A 19,695-nucleotide genomic window follows, 5' to 3' on the forward strand; every position below is an offset into this window, starting at 1 on the left:
GAAGCAGCTCGCGCTTTTTAATCGTAACTTTGAGATTGATTGGGGGAACTTGTGTGCAAATCAATGCGGGCTTGACAGACGTAGCTCTTTTATGATAATCCCGGTGTCAGGAGCGAGAAGAGGGGAATAATGCAGCATGGCTACCTGACATATGAGGAGAATTCACACAAAGTCCTGTAATGAAAAGAATCTGAGTTTTTTTTTTTTTTTTTAATATGCACACTTGCAGTGTCAAACTGCATATCCTGAAAACATGTGCAAGAAACTTCCTCTTCTAACATTAAATGCATGCACAATAACACTTCATGTACTGTTTTTTCGAGGATGTGCTAACGGTTCGGGCGTTGCAGTCTCGGGATGTTGGCCTTTTAATGCGCACAGCGAAGCAAGACAGGGCTGAGATAAGTTCCACTTACAGCGTGAGCCGGGGAGAGACGGCAGAGAGGCCGTATACTATTTATGGGTTAATCGATACAGTAGCTGGATGACACCATGTCCCCGCTACTTTCTGTCACGATGATGGCTCACTAATTTTGGAATGGCTGCTTTCTCCTCCTGGCTCCTGAAGACTGCGCGACGGTTTAATTTGGCTGTAAAAACGCCAATCAGCCGGTTACTTCTTGTTCCTGGGGGAGGTCACCGGGGGGGCAAGTCCATAGGAGGAAATATATTCACATAGTTGTCGTAGAGACACGGCTAACCCCTGACATTCCATTTGGGCTGTAATTTCATGTTGTTAAAGTGACAGGGGACAGAGCCTCTGTGCTCCTAGAAACGGGGAGGCAGGGGTAAGGTTCTGATCAGGAAGGCCTCTAGTGTGTGTGTGTGTGTGTGTGTGTGTGTGTGTGTGTGTGTGTGTGTGTGTGTGTGTGTGTGTGTGTGTGTGTGTGTGTTGGAGTTGCAGACAGAGCCACACAGAGATGAGGTGTGGGTGGCAGATTCTTTAGTCTGAGATCTGGGTTCGAGGCCTGTTTGGTTATTGCTAAGCATCCTTCTCTCTGGCAGGGGTCAGCGCACGCAGAGGCTCAATGGAGGACAGAAAACTCGGCAGAAACGCCAGCAAAGCCGTGGGGGGAAAAAAAAAAAAAAAACAACACAAAAACCTCAACGTTACCTCGGCACCGCGACTTAACGCTCCTTCCTTGAACCGCCTTTGATCTCTACCTAATGTGGATATATGAGCGAAGTGATGCTTTTACTTTGATGAAAGCTAACGTTTAGCTGCTCACATTAAATTAGCGAGAAAGAGGCATCAGGCGTGTTTGCGTTTTAGAGGCAGCGAGGAGGGAGGCGCTGAATAAATTAAATGTACTGTAGCCTGTGTGCGTATTAAAAAATACACATAAAGGGCTCTGGCTCTAGGGCTCATTGGATTCTGTTTTCACTTCCTGTTATGTACAATAAATTGAACAGTTTGTACACATTTTTTTCAGTAGAAGAAGAACATAATGACTCCTTCGGTAATGTACAGCATATAGGACTTATTTCCTGCAAGTTCCTGCACATCCTGTTATGAGGATACATCACAGCTTTGTATTGTATGTGCGTTATTGTTCACACACCACCCTTTCCCTTCATGGTCATTCTCCACCTTTATTTATCTCTAAAAATACATCAAACATAAAGGTATATAAACATTCCACAATTCCATCAATTAGTTCACATCGGACGTTTTATAATATATTGTGTAGCGAAACACTGAGTGTGTTTTGCATATTAAAGAAAAAAAACGTGTTTTGTCAGTCACGTCAATCATAGTCGCTCAAACAGAGACATTACCGCGGCTAAAATGGGATAAAGATTTAATTCACCGGCGACGAATCCGCGCGCGTGACACATATCTGGTGACAGTATTGGAATACTATTCGGAGCGTTCGCGGTGCTGCGGCGGGTAATCATCGCCCCGCCGTGTGTAATAATGAACTAATAGCGCATGAGCAGTGAGTCACACGCGAAGCCGCGGTGGGAGGACACTCGGCGCGCGGCGCGTCTGCCCCCTCTCTGAGAAGTAAAGAGTTAACGGAGCGGTGGGTTTGCCCATTCTCCCGCTGTGAGTGACGCGATCATCGCTCTTATCCCTCAACTTTGCCTGTTGCCAGACCAGGCAAGCCGAGGTGGACGCTGGCTCCCACCGCTGACATTCTCAACGCGATCACACGCGCACACGCGCGCACACACGCACACACGCACGCACACACACACACACCAGCACCACCACCACCCCGCATATTTATTTTTCCGCTGACTTTTCGCCGCACGCCGCCGCTCCGCCGCGATGATTTTTAGTTTCCCTTCGCGTCGGACTCCCCGATGTTGTGCGGTCTGCTCCACGAAGGCGTGAATGTTTCCCGACTAGAGGTGGATCTTCCCGGACACGACGGGGGAGTATATCAAATTTAACGAAAAGAAGAGTTTCGCGGAAATTCCTCACGAATATAAAAAAAAAATGCCACGAAGGAAACAGGAGGCACCGAAGCGCGCAGCAGGTACGTGTGTTCTGGACCGTGCGTAAAAATCCGGTTTACGCTCGTCAAGCCGGAGTCGCTACCTTTGTTTTGTAAAGCTCACTTTACAGTCACTGCATTTCCGTTTCCACTTTGGCTTTGGTAACGATGCGCTTTGTCACCGTGGGCTAGTCTCGTGTTGTCCTCGTTCAAAGGAACTGTCACCTTCCTGAGCAGGAAACGCGTTTTACACGTAACAATCTGCTATTCTGCGCCTTCCACGGCCGCTCGTCCCACCGGACGAGTCGGCCGCTGTAAACTTTCACTTCCCATTATTCCCACATTGAATGCCCGATAGTTCCGAGTGCCATCTGCGTTTGCTCGTTGAGAGTAAACTCTCCTGAAATAGTCCAGTGTTTTCCTAATGGCGAGTGCCCGAGGCGTCCGTCCCATAAGGGGGACACAGGGGCTTTGTGCGCATTTGATCCGAGCGCACAACTTATTTGCACAAGCGTCCAAAAAAGCTTCACCTCTGAGCTTTTTTTTCCCCCTTTTCTTGGGATTAGATAAACAATTTGAAAGCAGACAATGGTGTTTCGTGGGCTGGAAGGAGCCATAATCGACAGTTGCCATGTCTGATTTGACGGTTGATTGATTGGCTGTCATGCGGCTTTGATCTGATCCCTCCCGATTTGCATCAGAAAATCACTTCCCACCATGTGCTGCAGGCACCTGACGTCACGTTGAAGCCACTTTGAAAGGCCCCGTGTACTTTTTACACACGCGCACACACACACACGCGCACGGACACACACTCACGCTTCCGGTCTCGCACTCTGATGGTCAAGTGACTCACGAAAAAGTGAAAGACGGAGAGACAAAGTGGTTTCACAGGGAAGCATCACGCACACACGCGCACACACACACACACACACACACACACACACACACACACACACTGCCATGTGCACATGCTCACTTGTTCACTTTAAAGACACACACGGTGGGTAGAGGAGGCGGGAGGAGTGGGTTAGGGGTTGTAAAAGGAGCCGTGTGCTATGTAATGGAGGGGAGGAATGGGTTTGCTCTGTCAGACCGGGCCGTCACAACGGCTTTGTTTCATGTTTGATTTAATTGTCTCTCCCCTGACAGGCCCATTCATCAATGGCTTTAATGGTCAATCAGAGACAGGCTGAGTGAGTGCTCCCATTCTGTTTAGCCATAAGCTGGCCTGGGCTTTTATTTCATCAAAATGCCCAAGCCTAATGTACATGCTCACTGGCTCAGAGTGGCCGCGGGGAGCACATAAAGAATGACTGAAAGCTTTCTGATTTCAGATCAGTGAGAAGGATGTTTTTTTCATCTCCTCCTCCTCTCCTCTCCTCTCCTCTCGCGCTCTCTCCTCCCCGCTACACTTGCTGTTGCTCTGTTGACGAAAGGGAATAAAGGGCTGTAATATAGATCGTTTTGTGTTTTTAGAAAACAACTTTTTCTCCCTGAAAACCACGCGTCTTTGTTCATTCATTCATCTATTCATTTCTTCATTTTTTTTGCCGTGCTCCCCTTCCACCCCTGTCAGTCAGCCCGTGCAGCTGCAAGTTATAAAGTTGTCAACTGTTCAGTGGCACACAAAGGGTGATGATGAATTGATTGCAGCACAGAGCATGGTGATAGAGAGAGCAAAGAAAAGGATGACAGATGATGGGCCTTGATTAGGGACTTAGGGGGAGAGTCAGCCCACTGCAACCTTGAGACTTGCATGAAAAATCTGCCCCCCCCAACACACACACACACACACACACACACACACACACACACACACACACACACACACACACACACACACACACACACACACACACACACTGCTTTGCTCTCTCATTGTCTCTCAAACACACACTCTCCCTCGCTTTCTTTCCTTCCTCTGTCTGAGAGGGTTCCTCTCTCCACAGTAGAAAACTTGTTTTGCCTGCTTCATTAGCGCTCGTCCAATTAGCCGTGAGGCTGATGGAGTCCTGACAGGCTCTGTGATTGGAGATGACAAGCTCGGGGTGCCCGGCCCAATGAGGTTTGCCACCACTTTGATGTAATCAACTTGATATTACACAGAGCCGCTCGCCTTTGGTTGCGCTGTAACTCAATTTTCCGCTGCAGGTGACAAATGGGCCCGCGTACCTGGGTCAGGTTCTGAGTGCTCTTAACAACCGAGGGCAGCCGGCCACGTAAACAGCCGAGCAAACACGAAGGGAGACTCTCCCAGCTGTGGAAACACAGACCTCCTTCCTCTGGGGCCGGTGATTAGCTTTGCCACAGGTCTGAGGCCTGAAGCGGACGACACGGCCGCCGTACTTAACGGCGTTTGCATGTGTGGGCAGCGGCGTGGCTGTTTCTCTGGAGCGCCTCAACTCCGCAATACTGTACGTCCGCCCCGACTTGGTCAGTTTATTTACAGTGTGTGGTGCCGCGTGTGAGGAAGACGCTCACCCCCTTTAACCCGCAGCCGGGCCCATCGGAGCAGGAGTGTGAGTCCGAAGCAAAAGGAGGCGGTGGAGCCTGATTTGGGCCGGGCTCCACGGCAACGGTTGCTTTCTGCAGGGTCAGGATTATAGCTGCCATCACTCGTGTGTGTGTGTGCGAGGTGTGTGTGTAAGGTGTGTGTGTGTGCTCCCTCAGATTAGTGGTTATGCACCAATTCTGCTGGCTTTGAGTATGTGTGTGTGCACAGTTTAGCCTGTGATCCTGATGAAAGGAGCTGTAACTGCAGGCCACCTGCTGGGTCAGGCCATACATGTAATTCTCTAAACCTTTTAGTCCCCCCCCCACACACACACACCTCTCCTCTGTCTTCACTTGCTGCAGCCAACTTCCAAACGCAAGTCCACCCAGCGCGTTCGTGGCACACGTTGCCGACACATGCTGTTGTGACTGTGTGTGTGTGTGTGTGTGTGTGTGTGTGTGTGTGTGTGTGTGTGGTGGGGGGGGGGGGGGGGGGTCAAATGCATGTAAGCTGTGTTTTATATCTGTCTGCCTTCCTGTTGTTTACGTGTTAAAAGCATGCCCTTACGGAAGCAGCGGGGGAGCGAGGGCTGGGACCTAATTGTTTGGGCCGACGCACGCAGCGGCGCGCCGTCGTTTGCAGGTGCGAGCGCGGCGGCGGCGAATGTTTTGGCCTCGCGGGCCCCCGTCGCTAATGAAAGTCCTGTGGCTGGATTCCGGCAAGGTTGAGTCACGTCTGTGATCTATGTGTCTGATAAGTGCATACCTAATGAGGCTGTGAGCACCAGCAGAGAAGGGGGGGGGGGGGGTGACGGAGTGTTTCCCACAGGTATTGACAGATGCCTTTTTGTTTTTGCCATAGGCCCTGACTCCATAAATCCTGCCCGTGTAAAGATAACAGTGCCACCCTGCCAGCGAGCGAGCGAAAGAGAGAGAGAGAGAGTAAGAGAAGAGAAGGAGGGCACGGGGCGGGGAGGTGGGGGAGGAAGAGGGGGTGGACGATGAGGAGGAGAAGAGCGGGGGCGGCGGAATGGGCTTTCTCTACTCTTTAACACGCACTTGGCAGATGTCAAGCCATAGGGTTGGGCTCGGGGAGAGAAAGAGGAGTGTAAGTGCTGTAGCGGTGTCACACATAGAGGAGCGTCAGCCACTCTTCCCTTTCAGCTCTCAGTGTGCTTTCAGCCGGGACCGCTGTCTGGGCACCGAGTCGGAGGCTTTGTAAAAATAGTCCCACCGCTGTTGTGATAGATCCAGCTGCACCGTGGCGACAATTGGGACAGACTGGATCCCTCCGACGCAAACCCCCCCCCCCCACACACACACACACTCGGTCGGCCTCCCGCCCCTCCCAGAGGCAGGGAGCGTCAGAGCCTAGTGGGATGTGTGCTCTTTTCGGAGAAACCGAGCCGCTCCGGTCTTCAGGGGTCCTGAAACCCAATCCAGGAGGAGAATAGCCCAGCCATGCCAGAGAGCCGATTTCCTTTTCAACAGAGTCATTTATCACTGACCCACCCTTCGCTTCTGACACGGTGACGTGTGTCATTTATCAAACGGGCTTTAGCAGACACACAGAGAAGGGGAGGCGGACGGGGGGCAGAGGGGGGGGGGGAGAAAGAGGGGAGAGGAAGACAGAAAGAGGTCTGGGAGAAACAAAGAGAGGGACGGGAGCGGAGAGCGAGGTGGACGGAGGCAGACAAATGCCCAGTTAATAAAGGAGACTTTGTCATCGTCCGTGTGCGTGCGTGTGAGAGACTTTTTCCAGTGAGGAGTGAGTTTTCCTGAAACCCTTTAAAGGGAAGTGTCTGGGAGGGGAGATTTTTTCGAGATGACAGGGAGGATTGAGTAACACCGACTTGTGTTGCGATGAGTGACAGGACGTTGCTCCGTGACGCGTCCCCAGATGTGTGAACGGAGCAGTGAGACGTGCTCTGTGAGTACACAAAGTCGGACAAAAATGCACCGCGGAGACGCGTGTGCCCAACGTGTGCGCACATGGGTGGCCATATGGCGTCAACGTTTAATGCTGCGTGAGTGTGTGTGTGGCGGAGTGTGTATGTGTGTGCACGCGCGCTGCTCCCTGATGAACAGGCCTGACAGGTATCACTCATGCAGCAGCCTGGCCTTTACATGAACCCGGGCCGCTCCGCTCTCCCGTGGCCCTAACAGGCTCTCCCCAAGATGGATGCTTCTTTAAAAATCAGATTAATGATGGATACCGGGCTTATAGCGCCATTCATCACGAGGAATATTATTTAGGCCGACCATGTATGGCTGTAACCGGAGAGCCAGGACGAGGAGAAGCAGGGTGGAAAGCCCGAGACAGACACTCACTGTGTGATGGATGACTGAGCGCTCTCTCTGAGTGTTACTAGACACCGGTGCCGCAGCAGTGGGCCATAATCAGATAGCCCAGGGATGTTTATGCCACAACTACACTACCCAGATTGCCTTGCCTGAAGGGTTGTTTTATGAAAGGTATTGTCTGTCATTATTATCGTCCTCAAAAAAGTTAGCGGTATCGCGAAGAAACTCTAGACACTTAAGGGCATGTCGGAGACAATAGAGTTTATTACAATTATTTAAAAGAATATCTTTTATAAGCGCTTCGCCCCCCTAAGAGGAGCCTCCAGCCGCCACCCATGAATAACGCGTACAGTGAGAGGTCAAAGCGAGGGCAGGTCTGCGGCCGCCGCAGAAAAGGGAACAAACTGTTGTTTTGTGTGTGTCCTCCCCTCGCTCCCGCTCCTCCTCCCACACGCTGCCGTGATTTATGGTGGCCATCCGTCTTCAGGCCGCGTCCATCACCTCCTCGTTGCCAGGCGATCGCCGCAGCAGCCGCGCGTTGGGGCCGGGGGTCCGGTCGACCCGGCCCGAGACGCTTCATTAGCGCTGCTACCAAAACCCGCTGTGTTGTAGCTACGTCACATGCGAGGCCTGTGCTTGTTTTTTAACTTTTGCCAGTCGTGACAGCGGAGAACAGTCACACATCTGCGCCTCCTGTCGTGCCACCAGCTTTACAGCCAAGTTCAGGTGGAAGAGGAGCCGTGAGTGGATTAAACAGGTTTTTTAAATTTAATCCGGTTACGGAAACGTTCTATTGAAGATGAGGAGATACATTCGTAGGGTTAAGTAAGCTTGTCGTGGAATCGCCTGTAATCTGCTCCACTGTCCGTAGTTTTAGCGCACGCAGGTTTGCGTGACAGCCATAAATATAACTGACATTAAATGCATTTTCATTCATTTAGCTCAGATTAAAAGTGACATGTTTAATATCCGTTGCCTCCCTGCTGTTTACGGGGCCTCCCCTTCAAACCTGCGCTCCTAAAGTCCCTGCTTCTCCAAACTGCTGCAACAGGTATTATAGCATAACGTGTAACACTCAAGGAGAACACAGCAGTCCAACGATTGCCTGTAGCTTAATTCAAACGTCCTTAACGGGGCCCCACTTTCAGGCTTCTGCCCTCAGTCACGCACCCGGGTGACCCTTTGACACCCCTGTCACGTGAGGCCCAAACAGTTTAGAAGCTGGGGAAATAAACAGTGGTTCTGCTTCACGGAGCTCCTGCTGGAGAAACGCTGATGATGATGAAAAGATGGAGGCTGGTTGAGGGAAAGTTTGAGCGACTACGCATCTCCAGACGAGACAGGCTCCGCGTGGACGTCGAACCGGAGCGTCGCCTTCCTGTGGAGTCTCCGACTTTATTACTGCCCTTGGATCTGCACCTGTGGAGGAGCTCCGATTCCGTGTGTTTCCGTTGCGTTTATCGCTTATTGTGGCTGCGTGGACCTTAGACGTTACGCGTTCGGTCGGCCCGATCGCTTGTTTGTGGCCCGTCTCTGTCGGGTACGTGACATGAAGTTTGAGAATTCGAAGGTCTGCGTGTGCAGCTGTCAGCGTCCAGGTCCAGTCAAAACACAATGAGACAAGTCTTTAACCTATTCGGCATCTGGGTCTTTTTCTGTTCGTGTCTCTCAGCCTCTCATTCTCTCTTCTATCTGACTCTCCTGCTCCTCTGAATATGTGCATTGACAAGGCTCAGCCCTGAGCTTTGCCTGGGGCCAGAATGATCTCTCTGTTTTTCCCATCTCCCATATCACACATCCTGTACTACAATCGGCGGACACAATGTATTCACAATGCCATCGGGGGGTAGAGAACACGCACAAATGAAAGCTGACAAAGACGTCCATGATCGCTCGTAACGCGATCGCCTGTGCGAGAATAACATGCCGGAGTAGTTGGGCATGTTCGAAAAGAGGTGGAATGCGAGGAGCACTCGACGGCTGCCTCGGAAAAAGCGACTTATGTCAGAGCCTGTTAATATCTCAAATGGCCACAGATCACCTGTTACATATTTTCTCGTGGGACTCGGAGCCGGCCTGCGAGGATCAAAGGCAAAGGGAGAGAACAGAGTTTGATGGAGTGCGTTACACTGACGAATGTGTACAACAGAAAGGCGTTTTAGGTATGTGTTACTGATCTGCTGCTGTTTTGACAGAATGGGGCTGTTGTGGGCTAAATTATTCTAATCTATTTAAGGAGTTTTTGGGCTGCTGGGAAACTTGAGAGCATGACTGGAAGTTGTGTTTTCGTGTGATTGAGACGGAGGTGACTTCCTGTCCCGTAGTGTTCTGGAGCTGCTTCCTGTCTGTAAGAGCCCCCTGCTGAGCGGCTGTGTTGGTTTAAGGGCATCAAGGTCCAGCTGGAACGCTGTACACATGTCAGTCTCAGCTCCGTCAGAGCCGCCCGGCCCGCTCGACCTCCTTCTCCCCGTTTTTGCTTTTTTAGAGATTGTATTTTAATGATAGATATTCAGATTTTTTGTGTATAAAGCTCAAGCTCAATTTGCATTCATTTTTAATATTTAGGGCACAATCGCACAACGATGTAGATTTATATCTGATAAAAGCAGCAACAATAGAGTTGTTTTTCCTGTTATATCTAATAAAGCTATAGGCGGCCACCCATGTAGACAACTTCCTCTCCCTCCTTGGATCCCAGCTGTGTGTTTCTGCACAGTAAACATTTTGCGTACATAAACAAAGAAATATTAAATGAAGTGATCAAACAAGAAATCCACATAAATACCCCCTTTTTTATACCTTCCTGTTTTGTTTACTTCATAATGTGCTATAACATACAGGACTAATTTAGATTTGTTCATGAAGGATGGAAAGTTTTACGAATTATTTTACATGCTAGTATGTGCACGCGGATTTAAACTGATTTGCTCTGCATCATTGCACAGTATCAGCAAAAAAAAAAAAAAAAGCCCAAAACATATTTTTCTGCACTAAACAGCCATCTGCTCTTTTAGCGTTAAAAAAAAGCACAGATGAAATATTGTACTCACACAACAAAAGGTTTTATTTTCATATCCCGAGGCCCCGTGGCAAGGTTGCAGCCGTCCGAGGGTCAGACTCAGGTAGAGGTTTTAACGGCACATCCTGTTTACCCCGCTGCCGCTGGGTGTGATCCGACTCCCACACCATTTCCCCAGCTGCGGAGCCCAGACCTGGAATTTGCATGGTAGAGCTGGTCGAGGGGCTGGTTTGAGAACGGGAATAGGTTTGGGCTGTCGCTTGATGAAGAAGTACCAGATTGCAACTTGACAAATGTGCTGAAATATATTCAAATTTATACAGAGAATTTAAATGGATGATTGATTTGTTTTATTTGGACTTCCTATTATAACTCATGCATATGAGGCCTATTTAAAAACGCGACATCAAACACAGACACTTGAGGAGAAACAACCCATGGGAGAGAGGGAAGGAAGACGCTGAAAGGCTCTGCTTCGGGGGCAGCCACAGCACCTTGCTGCTTAATCACTCCCCGTCCCTGCCCTGTCTGTTGTTCCTGATCGTCGGAGCAGCACTGCAGTATTTCTATCAGATGATCTCTCCCTCCTCGTCTGCGGCCCTTATGTTTATGAAAATGATCCTCCTCAGGAATGCCTTCCCGCATGCCAAGATGTCGCTGTCTTTCCTCATCGCCGTGCGTCGATCTGCTGTGTTTGTGCGGGGCGCGTTGTGACGGACTGACTGGCCTTATTTATAATTGCAGTGAGAGGGGGGGGGGTGTCTTCCTGGGGGGGTGGAATGTGTGTTACCAAGGGTGAGACTTGGTTCTCTTTCCCGCAGCCCGTGTGTGTTGTTTGCGTAAACGTTTTATCGCAGTCTCTGTGTGATCCGTGACTGACATGTTAAGAGTGCACCTCCTACCCCTCCTGTCCACCACCCCCACCCACCCACCACCCCAAAAGAATCATTAATGGAACCTAATGATTCTTGTCGCTCCTCCACATGGCATGCTCACATTATCAGTACAACACACACACACTTTCTCTCCTACCCGTGTACACACACCAGGAACACACATCCACTGACCCTATGCATATGCTCAGATCTTAGTTAAGACTGCATCTAAGAGTATTGTTGTATTCATAATCATCTTCTTTTTATTCAAAGGGAGCCTCTATACTCCCATCACCTTTTATTAGCTTGATAAATCACCTCTGTTGTCAGTCAAGCCAGGGAGAATAATTGGATGTGGTTGTCGCCCTGTGTGATGGATTATCAGTCATTGGGGATTAAATTAACAGATAGTGCTCAGACATAATGGTTTTTGTTTTGCATTTTAAATTGCTTGGGAGCAGGGCTAAACTCCATAGGTTTTATAGCCGGTCCTCTTGGACTGGCCCTACCCTCGTCTGCACTAGTGAGGCTTTAATGACGAATGAACAATAACCTCCGTATCACGGCTCTGTGAAATGTAAAGCGTTTACCACCGGGTTGAGGCCCAGAGAGCGAGAGGCCCGAGACGATGATGCGACGTGAAATTGGACAGGACGATAGTTTGGCGATGTGTGGAATATCTTCAGGTTGAGGGAGAGAAAGGTGACCTGACAACTTGGTCAAGCGGTGTGCCCGGCACGCCTGATGCGAGCTGACACGTGCGAGCAGCTAGTCAGAACACAAACACATTAACTATACCTCATCCCGGCTGGATTTCCTCTTTTGAATGAGATTCTGACACGAATACCTTGCAGAGGAAAGCGAAAGCAAAGGGGGTGCAGGCGATTGCTGGAGCATCGGTAGCTGTGAGATATCTCCTTTTGCGTGTTTGCCCAAGCGTGAGCGATTTACCCCGAACCCTCCCAGCCCCCGCCCTCCCCCTCCGCGTCCGCATTATCATAATTGTGTCCAGAACATGAGGGGCCGGGGAAGTGATCATGTCATTTTATTTACACCCTGCTTGGCCTTTTTTACAAACGACATGCCACTGACTGCCAAGCGGACTGGGGCCCGACGACATCTTTTGATCAGGGCTGTCGGGGCCTATCAGCGGAGAATGGCAGGTAATGGATACCCAGTGACAAACCAAATCTCTGGGAGGACGGAGAGTGGGCCGCACCTGCCAGGTCTCCATTAGGCTGGCCTCTCGGTGGGGCTGCCTGCTGACTGTGCCCCCAGGGCCCAAATCAGACCAGCGCCAGCCGCATGGCTGCCTAGAGATTGGCTGTTAGCACTGGAAATGAGAGTTATTTCAGCTATGACATTTTTGTTTAGACTGGACGTGTACGTGTGGGGTGGGGCGGGGGTGGTGGGGGTGGTGGTGGTGAGGAATTCAGTCACAGCCTGTGTGTGTGTTTGTGTGCGTGTATCTGTTTGAGTCCACATTCACAAGCTCAACTGTGTGACTGTCCAATCCTTTAAAGCCCACACTTACAGCTTCCTTCTGTGGCATTTGTCTTAGTACACAACATTGTCCAAATGGCCTCGGCTCTGTCCACAGGCCATCCACTATTTTCGGAGTGTGTTTGCTTTTCCCTAAGTTGAGTAGTTTAGTGAGTGAGGTGGACAGGAAATGAGGGAGGAGGGCGTAGTGACACTGTGGAGGACGGGGGTGAGTGGTGGGTGAGTTGGCGTTGAGTGGGCAGGCTCGGTGCCACGGCAGACACTGGGGTTTGTGTGTGTGCAGGGCCTGGTAATGTTCACACACAGACACGCACGCACGATGCTCATCTCTTTCCGTGTGAGCGGTGGGCGCCAGCACGCAAAGTGACAGGTCGCTTATGCATCACGATCATGTTGACGATCTTCAGTCTCACTTCGTCCTCTTTCCCCTCTGTCCCGTTTTATTCATCTCCTTATTTATTCAACTCTGGCTTTGCGCTGTGTGAAATCGCTTTGTTCCATGTTTGCGTGTGGTTTAACACCTGTTCGCGCCGCTGATGTTTCCTTTTAAGAATGCAGCTTGGACTCTCATTATTGTCTGTCCTCCACGTAGTCGGAATCTAATAAACTTGCTTTGGTCCAGATGACAGGGTGCGATGTCTGTCCATCGTGTCACAATTTCATCAATAAAATCCTGACATCCGCCTCCCCCCTTTTTTTTTCTTCAAGATACTCTGTCTGTGTGTATGTGTTTCAATGAATGTGTATGTAATCAGAGAAGAGGCAGATGAAGAGGCGTCAGACATATTAACTGACAGATGGAGGTTGATCCAACTCATTTATTACCCCAGAGGAGAATGCCACAGTGAGATTGGGCTTCATTAATTTCAGATTTAGTTTTCATTTCAAGCTGTTGCGCCCTGAGATAAATAAAATGGTGCATTATGTTTTTGCCAAGATATTTCTTTTTTGTTTTTCTCCAATAGAAGGAGTTAAAAGAGGGGAGGCATAAGTTCCATGTGGCTGGGGTAGTATATAAATACAGGCTCGCCTAGAGGAAAATAACACCTCAACGGTTGATGAGGTGAAATGGGATGACTGTAATTTCTCAGCTCAGCTTTAAAGGCTCCCACACAGATGGCTCATTTATCCCTGGGAGTCCTCGGGCACACATAGCAAGGAAACTTTTTCTCCAGTTATTCTAACATAGCGTGTTCTTTCCCTGCAATTTAACTCATCTCTTTCTTCCTTTCTCCCTTTGTCTCCATTCTCCTCGCAGCCTATTCTCCCGAGGAGCTGACAGAGCACGCCGCGGAGGATGAGGCGGTGGAAGCAGACGACCTGCCCTCGGCCCCTCAGGATGACCTTTCCATGAAAGATGAGTTTGTGGAGCAAAGCGCGGTGCCTGCCAAGGAGCCTGCGTGTGACCAGGAATCAGCTGGGGCCATAGAGCTCTCAGGGCAGGAGATGGACAGTGAGTCACATGTGAGTGAGACCAGTGACCGTCTGTCAGACTTTGAGAGCCCCTCCAGGAAAGCTGAGGGCAACTTGGTCACAGGATCTCTGAATGGCGGCGCCAAGACGCCTCCCATAGGCGTGGACACCTTGGAGCAAATGAAGGCCATCTACTCCAGCTTTCTGACCGGCCCCCTGTGGTCGCCGCTGAATTTTGATTCCACCCCACCGCAGGCGCAGTCGTCGGCTTCTACTGAGAAGCCAAGTCGCAGCAACAGCACGAGTAGCAGTAGCAGCTGCAGCAGCGGCAGCTACGACTGGCACCAGTCTGCGGTGGCAAAGACGCTACAACAGCACCCTCCCCAGAGCCGTCACCCTGCTCCGTCTGAGCCCAGCCTCTTTAGCACAGTCCAGCTCCACAGGCAGAACCCAAAGCTGTTTGGCTCCATCTTCACAGGGGCCAGTAAATTCCGCTGCAAGGGCTGCAGTGCTGCATATGACACGCTGGTGGAGCTGACGGTGCACATGAATGACACAGGCCACTACCGCGACGACAACCAGGACAGGGCGGAGCGCGGCGCTAAGCGCTGGTCAAAGCCGCGCAAGCGCTCGCTGTTGGAGATGGAGGGGAAGGAAGATGCCCAGAAAGTGTTGAAGTGCATGTATTGTGGCCACTCCTTTGAATCTCTACAGGACCTCAGTGTCCACATGATCAAGACCAAACATTATCAGAAAGTGCCTCTGAAGGAGCCCATGGCTCCCGTGGCAACCAAAATCATGTCTTCTAAGAAAAGAGGACTCGTGGGGTTGGACCTCACTGCGTCACCTCGTTCTAGGGAGGGGAGTCACAGGGGTAAGCACCAACAAGCAGATCTGAGTGAACCCACACAGAAACCATATTCCAGTCCCCACACCACCCCCAATAACCGCTACGGCCACCAGAACGGCGCTAGCTATGCTTGGCAGTTTGAATCCAACAAGTTCCAGATCCTGAAATGTATGGAGTGTGGGAGTTCCCACAATACACTGCAAGAGCTGAGAACCCACATGATGGTGACAGGACACTTCCTTAGGGTGACCAGCTCTGTGGGAAAGAAAATCAAAACACTTCCTGAGGCCACATCCCCAAATCCTGGCAGGGTCACCACACCCACTGAACATAGGGTCCAGTCTGTCCCGCTAGCACCCTCCACCTTCTCCCCTCCACCTCTTCCAACATCTACAACTCCCCTGTCTACATCGCCCCCCCTGAAAGACATAAAGAAGGAGGATGTGGAAGAGGAGTGCACTAAGCAAGACGCTGTGGGGAATGAAAAGCAAGTTGTTCCTGCTGGAAAGGAGGACGATGCTGAGAAGGAGGAAAAATATGACATCTCAAAGTATAACTATCTTACTGAAGAGGACCTGAAGGAGAGCCCTAAAGGGGGCTTGGATATTCTCAAATCACTGGAAAACACTGTGACATCAGCCATCAACAAGGCACAGAGTGGGAATCCGAGCTGGGGGGGCTACCCTAGTATCCACGCAGCCTACCAGTTCCCCGGCGCCCTCAAGCTTCAGCAAGGCAACATGGAGAAGAACTCCCCAATGAAGTTCCTATACAACGGGGGAGATGGCACACTGTCTACCCTCACCAAGAATCAGCCCCTCATTTCCCCACCACTTACTCAGTCCTCGCCCTTCCCCAGCAACAACTTTCAGGCAATGGAGGACTTGGTAAAGAAAGTGACAGAGAAAGTTGCAAAAGTAGAGCAAAGGGTGAAGCAGTTGTCTCCTAAAGGTGAAAACCAGCTCTCCCCCTGTAGCAGTGAAGCCGAGTCGCATAAGGGAGGAGAGGCGGACTCACCTCGAGAATGGAGGGCAGTAACCCCAGCCAATAGCGACAGGGGAAGCCATAGCAACAGAGCGTCCCCGGCAACAGAACCCAAGAGAGAGACAGCCGTCAAATCCCCGCTCGCCTCCGCGCTGAGATGCAGCGCCGCCATTATCACTGGCCATACTCCTCTGGAGCAGCCCTTTGTCAACCCTCTAAGTGCTCTTCAGTCAGTAATGAACATTCATTTGGGGAAAGCAGCCAAGCCCTCCTTGCCAAACCAGGATCCCCTGAGCCTGCTCTCGAGGCTCAGCCACAACATGGCTGAGAGGGCTGCTGTGGCTGCTCCTCCCACGCAGTCCAAAAAGCCAGAAAGTGTGGCTGATCATTTTTGCCAGCAGCCCAGTGATGACCAACCCATGGACCTTACAAAAGGGAAAAGCGAACGAGGAGGCTCCGTAGGATCAGCCCCACTCACGCCCCTATCCACAGCCTCCTCCATCTCCCCCTCCTCCATTGTTACCCCTGCAAAGCTAACCGTGGTCTCTCCCTACACATCCAGCAGCCCGCTGCACGAAAATGCCTTGTCAGATATCTCAGACATGCTGAGGAACCTGACACAGTCTCACCATGTCCCGAAACCTCCCACGCGGTCCCGTGTCGCCGATAAAGCTGAGGTTGTGGGATCCACACACGAAGATGACGACGCCTCCCTACACGGCCACAAACGCAAAGGCCGCCACTCAAACTGGAACCCGCAGCACCTCCTCCTTCTTCAGGCCCAGTTTGCCTCAAGCTTGAGGCAGACGTCAGAGGGGAAGTATATCATCCATGACCTCAGCCCACAGGAAAGAATGCATGTATCTCGCTTCACAGGCCTCTCCATGACCACCATCAGCCACTGGCTGGCGAACGTCAAGTACCAGTTAAGGAGAACAGGCAGAACCAAGTTCCTAAAGAACCTGGACTCCGGTCAGCCAATATTCTTCTGCAGCGACTGTGCCTCACAGATCCGAACCCCAGCAGCTTATGTGTGCCACCTGGAAGCCCACCTAGGGTTCCGAATCAAAGACCTGGCCAAGCTGTCGCCCAAACAGACCGTCAGAGACTCCCACGCTCTCACTGAGAAACTAGTGCCCCTGGAGTCCTTCCTTTCTCCCCAAGACGACTGCAGCAGTAATGGGGCGGTGTACCGCTGCCAGCTCTGTGTCCGTAAATTTGCCACTAAGCACGCAATCAAGCTTCACCTCAGCAAGAGCCATGGGAAGTCTCCCGAGGACCATCTGCTATATGTGTGTGAGCTGGAGAAACACTAAATTACTCTCAGCAGGAGATGCGCTGGACAACATGTGTAAAAACAAAAAAATAAAAACTAAAAGAATATTTAAGTGTGGTAATGCACAAAGATGCAATGAACTCCTGTTAAAAATGTCAGCACAAGGTCTCTACATCTTTTTGGCCTTTAAACATTTCTGATTCATTTCGCATTAAAACACAATGTAGGCTAAAGGTATCCAGCTCGACTCGACGCCTCTGTGCAGACAGCAGAGGACGCGTTAATCCACGGCCACAACGAGTCCCCTGACACGATAGTCAGCGAATAACTTGAAACATGTTAACTTTAATGTATTTATTTGGTATTTCTGTGAGTCTGTTTTCTGATTTGCTAGTAGACTGCATGTTCGACCAGTTTTCCTGTTCCGTTTGTAAAGTCCTGACCTGTCGAGATTTTAAAAATGTCCCTTTCAAGCCGGTCATTTTTTTTTTTTACACACCGACGCAAAACAGCCAAACGCCTGGAAATGCTTCTTAAACGTATCTGCCAAACGGCAAAGGTTACTGCTCGCTTTAATCATTCTCTCTGTACAGCCTGTTGATTTTCTCGCTGATTGTAAAAACTGCCTTGTTCTGTCTCACTGAGGAAGGGGCGCCTAGAATCCAGGTTTGTGTAAAAATGTACATATAGTGTATAAGCTTAAAAGTTGCTGTTTAACTTATGCATACTTGTTATATTTCCTAATTTAAGAGGACTACGACTATCCACTGGTGCAGAGCCTTTGAAGAAGATTAAAAGGACATTGTTTTGCACAATAGTTTTATAAATGTTATTTGATAAAAAAAATACAAATATGTTAATGCCTTGTGCTTCTATGATTAAAATTAATTAACTGCTGCAACAACAATTTGTTTTCTTTCATATTCACTTGCAATGTTTCTAGATTTGAAAAGCAATATTTCACCAGGCGGCGTCTCAAAGCAGTTTGTTAATGAGGAGCGATGACACGTCGCAGTTTTGGTCAGAAATGTAATTTCTAGACTGTTATTTAATTTTCACCTGGCTCGCCGGAAAACAACTCCCCCTCCAGTCGTCGCCCCGCATTGTTATGACTAAGCATTTACAAATGGGCTGACAGATTCCTCAAACCCGATTTCATCCGCACAAACCCCGAACGCGGCACGAAAAACCCCTCTGCCTTTTTTTTTCCCCGTGCAACTCGCCTCCGCAGCCGCGGTTTGCCACATTTGCTGTCGATTCCTGCGTCGTCGCATTGTTGCGGGCGGGGTGGGGAGGTGGTGGTGGTGATGGTGGGGGGGGGGGGGACCCGAGAGGTGCGAGCGGTGCCACTGCCTGCAAGGCGTCTGGCAGGTGGTGTGTGCTGCATGTAAACCACCAGATGTTTCTGAAACGAGCCACTGGAGGAGGAGGAGGAGGCAGGCGGGCTGCAACAGCAGGCAGAGTGGGCTGATTACCACGGGGGCTTGGATGCCATCAGGAGCCCTGGGCAGAGACGGCAGATCTGGCACACACCTGGACTCCAAGACTGTCCCTTGGAAAAAATAAAGCGGATCCTATATGTGCGTGCTGAGACGAGCTGACAGCGGTGCAGAATGCACAGACAGGTGCTATTCCCTCAAAGCGGGCTTTTGGATCTAACAACATTACTGGCAGGTGTTGATGCTATCAGAGTAGTCACAATTCAGGCTCAGTGCCACATAATGAGAAAGTTTTTTGTTTTTTAGTGCGCGTAAAAGAGAGAGAGACACACACGCACGCACACGTTTACTCCTCCGATTTTCCAAACGTCTACCTTTGTCTAATTTGACGACGCCTGGGGACACGATGTTCTTTCTGTTTGATGTTCCCAGGCTTTGGCTTGTCATGACTGACTGAGTGAGTGACTAGGGGCTGGGGAAGTTATCTGGTTACTATGGTAACGGCCATTTGCCCAGCCTCTAACCCCGCTCGCTCACTCAACGGAGGACAGCTCGAGTGCAGCACACCCATTTACTCTCTTAAATCTCATCATCTCGCTTCAGTTCCTCCCACCCGGGAACAGATTAATTAACACACACACACTGTGTCCTGACCCCGTCTTCTCACACAAACTCATTACCGCCTCAGACTCGCTCCCGGCCCTCCGACGTTTAGGATACATTGGTCGAACGTTGTGGGAGAACCCGGCGATGACTCACATCTGACAAGCAGAATAAAGCCCTTAACAAAAGGATGATAATTGAAAGATGGGATTCCGACCGGTAGCCATTGATAATGCAAATGAAAAAGCCCGAGCTGCCTTATTGAATATCTTGTGACTTTTTCAAGCCTACAGAGAACTTGCAGATATAAAATTATCTCTCCAGACGTGATCTCTTTTTTTTTTTCCAGCGCGACGTGTCGAACGCTTTCTGATTAGTCTTAGATGCGGTGCGACGATGGCTCGGGTGTTAATGGGATAGTTGACACTTCGGGGGTTAATGAGGAGCTGGAGGGAGAGGGCTAAATGATTGGACTTCTGCATGGATGAG

The 19,695-nt window shown here is 50.3% G+C and overlaps 1 protein-coding gene across 1 annotated transcript; it reads left to right on the top strand.

The window, feature by feature from the left end:
- The first annotated feature begins 2,104 nt into the window (after positions 1 to 2,104).
- tshz3a (teashirt zinc finger homeobox 3a) lies at positions 2,105 to 17,600 on the top strand. Its single transcript, XM_029154469.2, has 2 exons — positions 2,105 to 2,486; positions 13,900 to 17,600. Exons 1-2 carry the CDS (start codon positions 2,447 to 2,449, stop codon positions 17,202 to 17,204), a joined length of 3,345 nt encoding a protein of 1,114 aa, XP_029010302.1. The 5' UTR covers positions 2,105 to 2,446; the 3' UTR covers positions 17,205 to 17,600.
- Positions 17,601 to 19,695: the final 2,095 nt, after the last annotated feature.

Source organism: Betta splendens, chromosome 6 (genome assembly GCF_900634795.4).
Source record: "Betta splendens chromosome 6, fBetSpl5.4, whole genome shotgun sequence".
In the NCBI taxonomy this organism is placed as follows: domain Eukaryota; kingdom Metazoa; phylum Chordata; class Actinopteri; order Anabantiformes; family Osphronemidae; genus Betta; species Betta splendens.